General features: G+C 35.2%; 2 protein-coding genes across 2 annotated transcripts; one reads left to right on the forward strand and one right to left on the reverse strand.

The window, feature by feature from the left end:
- On the reverse strand, window positions 1,290–2,364 carry LOC109842132. The gene is made up of 2 exons (XM_020411042.1): window positions 2,098–2,364; window positions 1,290–1,607 (listed from the first exon to the last, which is right to left on the reverse strand). The coding sequence occupies exons 1-2, from the start codon at window positions 2,311–2,313 to the stop codon at window positions 1,524–1,526; spliced, it is 300 nt and encodes a 99-aa protein (XP_020266631.1). The 5' UTR covers window positions 2,314–2,364; the 3' UTR covers window positions 1,290–1,523.
- Window positions 6,277–13,169, forward strand: LOC109832892 (phospholipase D beta 2-like). Its single transcript, XM_020400366.1, has 5 exons — window positions 6,277–6,381; window positions 10,184–10,432; window positions 10,509–10,577; window positions 10,672–10,819; window positions 12,973–13,169. The coding sequence occupies exons 1-5, from the start codon at window positions 6,277–6,279 to the stop codon at window positions 13,152–13,154; spliced, it is 753 nt and encodes a 250-aa protein (XP_020255955.1). The 3' UTR covers window positions 13,155–13,169.

Here is a 13,389-nt window from a genome sequence, read left to right on the forward strand (position 1 = left end):
TTGGTGTCAGATCATTTATACTTTTAATTCTTAATCATTTATACTTACATGTATCATAGTTCTTGACATAATCACTATAACAAACTTTCTGTGGAATCATAAGTGGAATAACAAACTATTTTTCTTTTGAACACAATGTCTAGAATCAATTAGTGGAATAACAAACTATGTCTCTTTTGAACACAATGTCTAGAATCAATTAGTGGAATACCAAACTATGTCTGGAATCATAAATGCACACAATGCTATGTGTGATTGGTGTTTTTCCATTTACTGAACTTATGGTTATGTACATCCTTCCTCATATTTATATGTTTTTTCCACTTACTGAACTATGTCTAGAAAATCAACATCAAATATGGTTATGAACATTTTTTTGCTAGAATCATTTAGATGGTTAGGTGTTTATAGCAGTAAGATGACTACATGTACCATACAGACCAGGACATGGTATAAATGACCATAACAGGATAGGGTGTAAATTGTTGGACCCTAGAGGGGGGGGGGTGATTAGGGTCTTATGCTAATCTAATCCGATTATATGCCAATTAAAATTAATTAATAAGTTATCCTAACAAGTATGAAACACAACAAGATATGTAAGCTAGGATAAGCAATATGAACTAAGTGATATATCCTAGCAATAAGATATTACAAAATGAGCAAGGATATGAAACTAACACAAGGGTAAACAATATGAAACAAGATAGTGGATCATATAAATAATGAGCTAATGACAATGGCGACAAGAAATATAAACATAAGTATAAATAAACGCCAAAGCACACTCAAACACAAGATATGATCACGGAGTTTGGACCTTCCGTCCTACGTCTCCGCTCCCCACTCCCTGGGAAAAATCCACTATCACAACCGGGTTTTCTACGCTCACCCGAATAACATTTACACCTCACAGTGTCGGTTTTCAACGCGAAAACTCTACAACTCACACTCTTGCAATCACACTCTACACCCACTAAGTGTTGGCCCTAGCCGTGTCTCCCTCAAGTGCTCGGTTACAACCTCTCCCTAGGCACGTCAACCGATGCCACTCCTCTTGGGATGATCCCCGACTCTCACCACACACTTCTCACTCGGTGTACAAGTGTATTACAAAGTGATTTCACAATTAAGCATAAATACAGTAAGTGATTGTTCTCTACTATGGATGAGAACACAATGAAAGCACAACTCAAAGTTACAATCTCTCACCACCCAACTATACTATGTATGTAAATACTATAAGCTCAATGTGGGGGTGTGTGTAACAATGAAACAAAATAACCAGAATTACATTTATGTGGTAGAACAGTGATATAAAAACAGACCCAGATGAAAGTATCGTTTAAAGTTTAAACTCACTATCATCTGCAACAAAATTATACAGTTTGTAGTAAATTATACTATTCAATCAAGTTTAGCATACATATAGATGGTGCACAAAATAAGCTTATGAGATTCTTGTATGCAGCTATAGACGAGATAATTATTATTAAGGTTAACATGTGCCAAGAAAATATGGTTCACCGAGTTAGTTTACCAGATTCCTGTATGGATCCAACAACATCACTGAAACACTGCATATTCTCCACGGACGTACTTGTTGCCTACATGATGTGAGTTGTTGTGTCAAAGATTCTCGGCAAAAAAAATAGAATCAAGATGATAAGCACGTGCAAATTCTTATATTAATACATTATCAGAAATATTTGACTATTTGAGTACCCTTTACCTACTAGAATTATATCATCAAAAGAACACAAACATTTCAAGGAATAAACAGCAAAACATGTCATAATACAGTAAAAATCAGAAATTGAAACACAAGCCCAGCAAAAACTATACAGCAGAATCAACTTATGAATACTTGTGTTTTCCATTTGCAAGATTTTGTTGTTTCTTTCCGGTTATCAATCACAATATGCTGTAAATTTGTTCTCAAATATTAAAAACCGATTTTTTTTAAATTGAATTTTAAAGTTCAGTACTCGTCAAAACCCTAGTTCTGACGTTACCAATCAAAATTAAAACCGAACACAGCTTTCTGCGGCTCTCGACGAACTAAATCTAACTGTAGTGATGTTTAACGAATCGAACCTCAGAGAGAGCCATTCGAAGCGAGGAGAAGAGGGAGGCGTAGCTGTCGGCAATGGCGACGGCGTCCCTCTCAACGATCTCCAGTGCTTTGAAGATCTCATTTCGATCGAGAGCAGCAGCGGGCTTGGCCTCTGTTGGTTCTGGATCTTGTTGAGAGATGCTAGGGTTTTGAAGAGTTTCGAGATTTTGAGAATTTTGGTGCTCGATTCCCTCCATCGTTGAGTCGAAACGATGGGAATTTACTGGGAACGGAAGGACTTTTGTGCAGATGGTAGAGGATTTTTTTCGACATTAGTCCGTAAATCCTTAACATTTTGAAATTAGTCCCTCAAATCACTGAACTTGTTATTTAAATCCCCGACTCTTTATTGAAGGGATTAATTTCGAATAGCCCATAAAAATTGGGAGACTGAATAGCAATTTCAATGAGCCGACCGTCTGAGGGACTAATTTTCAGATAACTTATAAACATGTGGGGGCCATAATAGCAATTCAATAAATTGAGGGGCTCAGTCAAATATTAAAGATTTATTAGTACTAATATCGGGGGAAAATAATCCTTTATTCAATTGAAACAACCATACAAGCTCCCCCAATTATGCAGCTTATCCAATTTATTTATGAAATCAATCCCTCGATTTATCATGGCATAGAAAATTGTAAAAAGCTTGTTAAAATGTTGATTCATGTAACGCAAAGATCCAAAGGATCGCCAATGACATCCCCTTTAGAGATTCATTTCTTCAGAAATTGACAAATTGTAAAAGTTTGTAAACCTTTCACACTGAAATATCTATCTCAAAGCGTCTATAGATAATTATCTTACAGAACTTCAAGAGTACAATCCCCACAAAGAAGCTTCCTCATGCTCTTCATCTACTTAGTGTTATCTTAGAGTTTCGGAGCTTCAACTAAACTGTATTTGCATCTCAAATCATCAGCATAAGATTCATTCTTGCTAAAACATTGCCATAATTAAAGGCAATTGAGACGAAAGAATGAAAATGCTAACAATAGCGAAGAAACTTGTTTATTAATCTAATCTAATCTAATATACTATTATAAAAGTGTGTTGACATGTTAAAACATTTCTTCCGAAAATATCCTTCAAGTCATACTAAAGCACATACATGCATACATAAAAACACATATATGAATATATAAAACACATACATACATAAATCATGCCCCTTCAAATCTTTCTCATAACCACCAATTAAATTAAATATAATAAATACACCTCCAATTTGCATTCACTAATCACTACCATTAGAAAAATTAATTTAATTAAAATTCTTCTCTAGTATTATATAATAATAACTCAATATAATAATACTATGTAGTAGTAGTAATAATCTAATCTATCTAATCTAATCTAATATTATTATAAAAGTGTGTTGTCATGTTAAAATATTTCTTCCAAAAATACCCTCCAAGGCATGCTAAAACACATGTGCATACATAAAAACACATATATGAATACATAAAACACATATATACATAAACCATACTCCTTCAAAGCTTTCTCATAACCACCAATTAAATTAAATGTAATAAATGCACCTCCAATTTACATTCACTACCATTAGAAAAATTAATTCAATTAAACTCCTTCTCTATTATTATATAATAATAACTCAATATAATAATACTATGTAGTAGTAGTACTAATTATACTATGTAACAACATATCCTACTATGCAATAGCTTCAAATTCTTATTGTAACTGCCAATTAAATATCATCATCAATTTAATAGCCCTACTAACTACAAATTAAACTCTAACCATTCATACCTCAATCATTATACAACTCAATTCACATTCCCAATTAAACAATCAAGCTCAAACCTCTCAAAGTGTAATCTCTTACTCTCTCTCTCTCTCTCTCTCTCCCTCTCAATCTCTCTCATACTTCCCGTCCTACATCAAACTCCATCAACAACGGCCTCCACCTCCTGACCTTTGCAACTAGCCACTACAATCCTGGCTAATTTCATTGTTTGCTCTGGTGAACAATAAAGAGAGGAAGTAAAGAAAGATAAATGTGTCTATTTACTTTCATTTCCATCAATCTAGAATTGGTTGGTGTAATTTCAAAGGTGGATCCATTCATTATGATTGTCTGATATGTTTGATTTTATGATGAGCTTCAAGTTTATTTAATAGTGTGACTAGAAATGTAAAGTATGGTTGTGAGAGTGAGTTGTATACTTTTCAGAGTGTAATCTCTTACTCTCTCTCTCTCTCTCTCTCTCTCTCTCTCTCTCTCTGTTATAGGCATGCAACAATTTTTTACTAGCACAAACAAGTTCATCACTAGATAAATCATTAGTGGTTTCAAACTTGCAAACCTCACTAGGACTATCGCCTAGTGGCCGTGTGCATGATGCTCCATATGAACTTGAAGCCGGATCCTCCAAAGCTTGTCGGATCGCCTCCAAGTCCCCTTGATGTGCTTCAATAAATTTTCATAAGGTGTAAGCACTATCAAAATGAACAAACTTGTTAGACATAGATGAATTAAGAGCATTTAGTTTTATCATGTTTGCTCCACTTGGATTTCTCCAACGTGGGCACAATATAAGCACAATCAATGACTTCCCATAAATCGATATTTTTAGATTGAACAAATATTTTGAATCTAAAACACCATTGAGCATAAGGGAAAACATTGAATTTAGGAGCAATACTAGAATCATAGCCTAAACCAGGCATATCCATAATATAAAAGGCAAGCAAGATATAAATGTAATCAAAACAAGATTAGCACAATAAGATAACTTGGATCTTTAACTCAAGGAGATTAGACCTTAAATCAAAGAGCACCAAGCTCTGATACCAATTGTTAGACCCTAATGCCACTAGGAAAGAACCCTAGAGGGGGATATGCCAATTAAAATTAATTAATAAGTTATCCTAGCAAATATGAAACACAACAAGATATGTAAGCTAGGATAAGCAATATGAACTAAGTGATATATCCTAGCAATAAGATATTACAAAATGAGCAAGGATATGAAACTAACACAAGGGTAAACAATATGAAACAAGATAGTGGATCATATAAATAATGAGCTAATGACACTGGAGACAAGAAATATAAACACAAGTATAAATAAACGCCAAAGCACACTCAAATACAAGATATGATCATGGAGTTCGGACCTTCCGTCCTACGTTTCCGCTCCCCACTCCCGGGGAGAAATCCACTAACACAATCCGGTTTGGAAGCCGGAACTTCTTCTACACACTCGGTTTTCTAGCTAACCGAAAACTCTACAACTCACACTCTTGCAATCACACTCTACACCCACTAAGTGTTGGACCTAGCCGTGTCTCCCTCAAGTGCTCGGTTACAACCTCTCCCTAGGCACGTCAACCGATGCCACTCCTCTTGCGACGATCCCCGATTCTCACCACACACTTCTCACTCGGTGTACAAGTGTATTACAAAGTGATTTCACAATTAAGCACAAATACAGTAAGTGATTGTTCTCTACTTTGGATGAGAACACAATGAAAGCACAACTCAAAGTTACAATCTCTCACCACCCAACTATACTATGTATGTAAATACTATAAGCTCAATGTGGGTGTGTGTAACAATGAGTAAAATAAAATCTAACTCAATTAGCAAACTAGCAATAATAAGAATATGAAAATCAATAATGAAATTGCTGGAGAAAAGAGTTAGAAAACTTCTCTATAAACACAAAGAAGAGGATGAAGAGGATTGAGAATGAATTCCTCAATCTGCAGTGAAAACTTCCTCCTTTGTAAACAGAAACCCAATCTTTAAACAAACAATAAAACCCTAAACCCTTGTTTAAAAACTTTGTTTAAAACACTTCTTAGGTGCTTGAAAAGAGATCAACAATTGGGTATTTATACCCACTCAAGATCTCAACAAAAACCCCAAACAAAATGACAAAACAGTCCCCAGAAGACAGCTCAGAAAAATAGCCGTTAGTGTCTAACGGATCTATTGGCAGTCGACCGACAGAATTTTCGGTCGACCGAAAGAAAGAATTCGGTCGACCGACGTACTGAAAGGGGAAAGTGACCACGTAATTATTCATTTTCTATGACATGTCATGGTAGTTATGAACTCCTTGAGTTGATGGTAGGAGTTCTATAAAGAGAGTCACTAGTCCACACACAATGTATGATCAATAATCATGCACTGTGATAATGATCCATCATCTCGGTTTTGTGTTGTGGAGTGGACAAGGAAGAACAATTATCGGCAATTCGGTGTTCATTACATTCAACAATGGAAGAAGGTATGTATCATTTTATTCAATCTCGTTTTAGTATGTAAACGAGTGTTAAATTCTGTTAATCATGCTATAAGAAATTCTTACAATGGATCCTCAACTTTCACAAAAACACCTGAAAATACCGTGATGCTAATTGCTAAGTTTTGTGGATCACATTCACACGGGTAAAAACTAGTTCTCAAATAGCAGAGCAACAATTTTCATGATTCACTAATATACGACCTAGATCGTAACTTTTATTAGTTTATTCCCTTCATTTTCTGGTTTTTTTTCCCCTAACATACCTTGTGACAACTTCTAACATAATTAATATTAAGGATGAGCGCAAGCCACTAAGAAAACAAAAGCAGGGTGACATGAACAAAGTTAGACGTGTATTCAACTCTCATTCTGTTTAGTTTAATTGTTGGGACCAATTATCAGTGAACGCATGTATGCTTGCTTCTCCGCTTAATAAAACCAGCATAATTCGTTCTTACTTCAACCTCTTTTCTCAAGAACTGACAAACATACGTTTCAATTTCTTGTTAGGCTCATAATTAGTTGATGCGGAGGGAATAATTAATGTTTTTTTGAAAAAAATTCGATCATGTGAAAGCGGGACAATTGAAGCAAAACGGGTAATTTCGGATAGATCTCGAGATGCAACTTTGGAGGATGATATTTTTTGACTCGCTACATATAATCCTTATTATAATATGTTTTTGGAAAGCTTAGAAAGTTCTCTACACATAAAATTGATTATAAGTTCCAAATAAGCTTCAAGTTCAAAGAAACTCGTATTCAGGCTCAGCTGAGCTAGAAAATTCTGGTTTTTAGTTATTTTAGAAAAGTCACTTTATTTTAGTGGTCTTTTTATTTAGGAAGTGTGTGTAAGGAAAATTGCAATGAAAAGAATAAAGAAAATTGACTTGTATTTCTTTGATTCCGATTACAACTTGATTACAAAAGAGAAGAGAACGAATTTGATTCTCTCCTTTGTTTAAAACTGGGTTTTTCTCGGTAGCGATGGAATGCCTCCTTTGATTGCTCACGTCGAATTTGCTCTCCGTTGACGATCCGACCGTCTTGATTCACTGGAACGATATCTCCTCCTCACGATTTAAAGTTGTGGAGAACTTGCGTTGCAAGTTTGAAACTCTTGATGAGTTGACAACTCTGAACGAGTTTGAACTCTTGAAAAGAGTTGATCTAACCGAAAGTTCGGTTTATAGGCCAAGGATAAAAGCTGTTGCTCCAGGATCTTTCGAGATCTCCTTGTTGCCGAATGTTGCTGAAGGATCAAGGCCGATCTCCTCCAAAACCTTTGCTGCCAATTCTCAGATCCGAAAATGCCAGCCCTTAACTCAGTTGAGTTTGCCCATGTTTATAGGGAATTAAGGGGTGTAACCGCCCCCTTAATTCTCTCCATAGTAGGGCGGAAATCCCTCAAATCGTGGAGGGAAAACGGTTCCTGCAATCGTTCAGCTCGTGTTTGAACGAGTCAAACGCCCACGTGGGCGTTCAGGATCCTAACTCCGCGTTTTAGAATTGAGACGCGGAGTTGGGTACTCGCTGGGCATTGAAAAACGCGGGTCTGACCCCAGCGTTTTAATGTTGTAACGCGGGTCCGACTCCAGTGAAACCGTTCGACTCATGTTTGAACGAGTCAAACGCCCAATCTGGCGTTTAGCACCCAACTTCGCCTCTTAGAATTGAGACGCGAGGTTGGGTGTTAGCTGAACATCATTGAACGCGAGGGTCGCTCGCGTTTTGGCTTGTTGCCTGCTTGGAAATGCGGGGGTCCGGGCTCGACCCTGCCGTTTTGATGTTGTAACGCGGGTTCGACCCTGGCGTTTTGATGTTGACACGCGGGTTCGACCCTAGCGTTTTGATGTTGACACACGGGGAGGACCTCCGCGTCTTGATTTGAAGAGATTATCACAAAGTAATCTCTTTTGTCATAGCGTTGCAAAGATCATTGTCTTGTAATCTTCGTCTTGGCTCCTTGACCTAGAGCTTTCATCGGTTGTCGTGAAGGTCGTCAGATTGTAACCTTCAGCGATCTACGTGAAAGTCTTCAAATTGTAGCCTTCTGGAAGTCGTTAGATTGTAACTTCCATCATCGGTGGTTGATGGGGAATAAGCTATCTATTGTGTTTTTTTTTAGACAGCCTACAGCCACATCATTGTGTATGAGAGAATTCTCTCGTATGCATATGATACCCATTAGCCTTATATACACACACCCCCCCCTATTTTGTTGTTCTTTATATTTTACAAATTTGATGCGTCTTGTGCTCGTATCCGCTCCCGTATTGATGGTCGTACTTGTTTTTATGCAACTTAGGTATTCAAAAACACAATCTACCCTATCTTCATCAAGAAAATACTCATCAAATGAAGCTATCCATAATTAGAAAATTCTATTAATCAAGGTCTTCATTTCTAATCCTATTTTCACCTAAGAATCCTCATGAAATTAAAACTATCCATCATTAAGAAAACTGTGATACTCAAATACCTCATTTTTTATAATCATTTTTTATATAAAAGGGTTCTTCGAGATTAGAAAATTATCAACTGTGCCCTTCAAAATCCAAAACTACATATAGTCCCTTGAAAATCCAAAAGTTACAAACAACCCTTTGAGATCTAAAAATATAAACACCTCCCTGAAAAATCTGAAAATCCAAACAGACCCCTTAAGAATAAAAAATTTGCAAATAACCCATTTGAATCCATAATTTGTGAATAAATCCCTAAAAAATCTAACAATTACAAACAACACAATAAAACTTAGAAAATTATAAATTGTCCGCCTTAAAATCCAAAAATTACGAACAATACCTAAAAAATTTGAAATTCACTGTCTTCTGAAAAGTTCAAAAATTACAAATAATCCCTGAAATTTTACAAGAAATTCCCCTCAAAATTTTAAAACCAGCCCCTTGAAAATTTAGAAAATTAAAACTAGCCTCTTGAAAAGTTTACAACTACATCTATGAAAATTGTTAAAATAAGATGCATCCTACTTAAAATTTTGAAATAATACAAAATACTCCATAATTTTTTTTTTCAAAAAGCCTTAAAAGTTTAAAAAATTAGAAACACCTCTGAAAAATCTGAAAATTACAAAATGCCCATGAAGTAGCAAAAAAACCCTGAAGATTAAAAAATTAGAAATAAAACCCTGAATAATCCAAAAACTAAAAACAACACATAAATTTTTAGGGTTACTTCCATATTAATAATCCCTCAAATCTTCAATACCAGTTTCTAACTAGATATCCTGACATCTCAGCTTTAAAAAAAATCAAATTCTAAAAAACTAACTAATTTGATCTTCAAGATGTCCTGCATTATTAACGCATTCGAAGGACGTATAAACCAGCCTATATGAACCAAAGGAATCAAAACAATTAGTTCAAGCATGGGTATAATAATTGTCACTGTAAAAATTGTTAACGTATATGAGAAAGACAAGTTGTTTTCACTTTTATTTACTGTCCACCTATTTGGTCTGGCATATATCTATAGATTGTATGATTTGCAGGCTTCTCATAGTAATTACTCCTTTGATTTACTACGTTTATATTTTCATTTGATCTGAGCTTGCAGCTTAAGAAATTACCTAAAACAAACACTGAACAATAAAATTGATTAGAAGATGACGAAAACAACTACATTAATATCATATCTAGGCAAATAACCATCACAATTATCTATGTTCAACGCTCTGTGGTAGCATTGTTATGTTCCATCTTATTCTAGTCGGATAAATGTTGCTTGCACTTATTATTTATGAATTGTATCTCCTTGTTAGGTTCCTGTAGTCAATGGTCCAAGAGAACCCTGGCATGATTTGCATACTAGAATTGATGGTCTAGCAGCTTACGACGTTTTGACAAATTTTGAAGAACGGTGGTTAAAGACAGCAAAACGCCATGGAATAAAGAAAATAAAGAAGTCTTATGATGACGCCTTGCTTAATATTAGTAGAGTCCCAGAGATTTTAGGTATGCATGAGTCACCATATATAAACGATACTGATCCTGAGACTTGGCATGTGCAGGTATGATATGTTTAAGTTTATACGAAATTATTAATTGTTCTGTTTGCTTTGTGTCTTACCTGCATTACTGTCTCAGATCTTCCGCTCAATCGATTCAAATTCTGTCAAAGGTTTTCCTAAGGATCCAAAAATTGCTACTAGCAAGGTAAATCATTATCTGACTAGGTGTAGACAAGATTTGTGTATCTTTTCATTGCAGTTTTTTATTTAAACTTAACTGGTGAATTTTTTTGCTACAGAATCTAATATGTGGTAAAAATGTACTGATTGACATGAGCATACATACTGCTTATGTCAAGGCCATACGTGCTGCCCAACACTTCCTTTACATTGAAAACCAGTACTTTCTTGGTTCATCATACAATTGGGATTCAAACAAAGACCTAGGTAAGCATGACCAGCTAGGTGTGTTATGATGAAATGCATGTGTTTAACTTAGTTGAGCTTTGGATTTGTCTGTTTACCATTAGCATAAGCTCTTCTTGGTGAAATTTTGTTATAATAGCGTCATTTCTTTTTCATAATAAGATTAACGATTTGTTTATATTAGAGTGAAAGTTATCATGGTATAGAATGTAAAGTCCACCCCATGTAATGCTGGATATCTTTTCTTTTGAAGTGGGTAAGTTTGAGATAGAGAATATGGAGATGAACCCTATCCTTTAGCAGTGGCATCCCATGGTTATTGGGTTAAATTTTTTGAAAATTTGAAATCATATGGATTTGAAAATTTGAATTTTTTTGTTTCTTATTTAATTTTAATCATTTAGATAAGATGAGATTAGGCTAGAGATAGATTTGGTCAGTTCTTATCAATTTGTTAAAACTTGAATTATTAGACTTTGTCTAGTATTTAGTTAGTTGAGATTTAGTTATCGTATAGAAGACTTTGACTTAACTAGAGCCAGAAGCTACATTATGCTGATTGAGAACACCAATGAATTAGTTTTCGTCTGTTTATTCTTGACCACTTGATTATAAACCTTATTCCTGTGACAGTGACATTCCCTATTTTTCCACTCTTTATCTTTCAGAATCTTCATAATTTTGCTATTCTCAAATTATTACCATGTCTCTGGCATAATTATGTTATTCAATGCATGTACTTTTTCCTTTTATGCAATTGTTCTAAGTTTGCAGTGCACTTGTTAACTTGGGGTCATGTACAGCTAATCATTTGTTATCAATTAGTATGTTAATAGGATGATTGCTCAACAGAACAGAGCAAAATGTGAAGCAATTAAGATATCATTTTGTTGTATGACACTTGTTTAAAATGATATTTTGTGGCTTCAGCGAGCCAATAACGATCACTTAATGTTCTAATGGACATTGTAGGAAGATCATGTGTTTGCCTCTTGTGAAGGGCACTAATCATGAACTCTCTTTTCATTGCAAGTATGCAAATGTTTTCCTGATGAAAAAGAGGGCAGCTAATTCAAGGACCAAAAGGCACACATTTTGTGCTTATAGATCTAACTGTGAACCTCTATGCAGGACCATAACTAGGTGGCAGCATATTGTTATGCTTACACTATTCACCAGCCGAATAGAAACTGTATTATGGTGTGTAGGTCATGAGTCATTTAGACTAACTAAATTTGGAAAACCTCAAGAATTATTCTGTTAACTTTGACACAGAATATGGTTCATCCGCCGTTGTCATTTTTAAATTTGAATAAAGTGGTCAGTGCTACTTCACTGATAAGGGATTTGCAGTTAGATTAGTTGCTTCTGAATTCAACTGATCAAGGTAATACTTGTGGTAATGTATTCCCCTTCAACTGGCCCTTGGTTGCCAGCTCATGGATCTCAAATTTATAGAATTCTCATCATTAAGTTTCTCTCTGTAATTGGAAGGACCTTCGTTGGAAGCAACAGAAGCTGATGCATGTGTATATTCAATGCCAGCTGCCTTCTTAATCTTTTGAAATATTGAAGATAATTTTGTATTCTTGACATGCTCCTGCTGGGGCTAAAACATCATCTTTGTGGTAGAGGATATGTAAGCTCCAGCTCCATGCGAGTTTTCCCACACTCAATTTGGTGTGAGACACATGTCAATAATAGAAGAGTTGGGCTACAATTACTAGTTTTATTTCCTTATGCAGTTATAAAGACAATACAATGCATAAATTCAACTGTTAATATATTGACCAAATCAAAGTACTATGCAAGAAAAGTCAGTATGACATTGCAGTTTCAGTTTCCTGTTACCTCTTTATGCAATTATCCCTATTAGAAGTACATGTTGTCGTCAGCCTGTGGCTACTTCATATATTTCCTACTACATGTTTCATGTTTCTTATTGCCAGGTTATAAAAGATGTTTTCATGTTTATCGCTCAAGGAGACTTCTCCGATATTTGTTAAATCTAGTCCTTTCTTTAGCCAACTTTTAAGCATTCTGTCTGCTGTTCATCCTATGGCAAGCACTACTTCAAGTATACTGATCTAAACAGGATGCTTTTGGTTTCTCTATGTTTAACGCATGAAGTTCTTATATAGCTGTAATTGCTAAGAAAATTTTCTGCCTTGCAGGTGCAAACAATCTGATACCAATTGAAATAGCCCTTAAAATTGCAAATAAAATTAAAGCTAATGAGAGATTTTCTGCATATATAATTGTTCCTATGTGGCCTGAGGGTAACCCAACAGGTGCTGCTACACAACGAATTCTCTATTGGCAGGTTAGCCCTGGTTCTGAAGTATATCCTGTGTGATAAAACTACTGCTGCCTATATTTGATTACTCATGGGATTAGAGTTTGAGCATTTGCAATGCATATGTATTTACAATTTTGTTTTAAATCTATGGAATGACATCATGAAAAGAAAAGAAGAATTGTGATATTGTTTGATAAGAGTGCAAAACCCAATATATTGGGTCTGCTTTTAAGAATAAGTGTATAAATTATTTGTAATTAAACATTAAGTTTATTGTGAGATTTTTGTGCTA

Source organism: Asparagus officinalis, chromosome 1 (assembly GCF_001876935.1).
Source record: "Asparagus officinalis chromosome 1, Aspof.V1, whole genome shotgun sequence".
Lineage (NCBI taxonomy): Eukaryota > Viridiplantae > Streptophyta > Magnoliopsida > Asparagales > Asparagaceae > Asparagus > Asparagus officinalis.

Coding starts and splice junctions, on each gene's coding strand:
- LOC109832892 (XM_020400366.1), top strand. CDS start 6,277: ATGCACTGTGATAATGATCCATCATCTCGGTTTTGTGTTGTGGAGTGG. Junction 6,382..10,183: donor ACATTCAACAATGGAAGAAG/GTATGTATCATT, acceptor TCTCCTTGTTAG/GTTCCTGTAGTCAATGGTCC. Junction 10,820..12,972: donor GGATTCAAACAAAGACCTAG/GTAAGCATGACC, acceptor TCTGCCTTGCAG/GTGCAAACAATCTGATACCA.
- LOC109842132 (XM_020411042.1), bottom strand. CDS start 2,313: ATGGAGGGAATCGAGCACCAAAATTCTCAAAATCTCGAAACTCTTCAA. Junction 1,608..2,097: donor TTCGAATGGCTCTCTCTGAG/GTTCGATTCGTT, acceptor CACATCATGTAG/GCAACAAGTACGTCCGTGGA.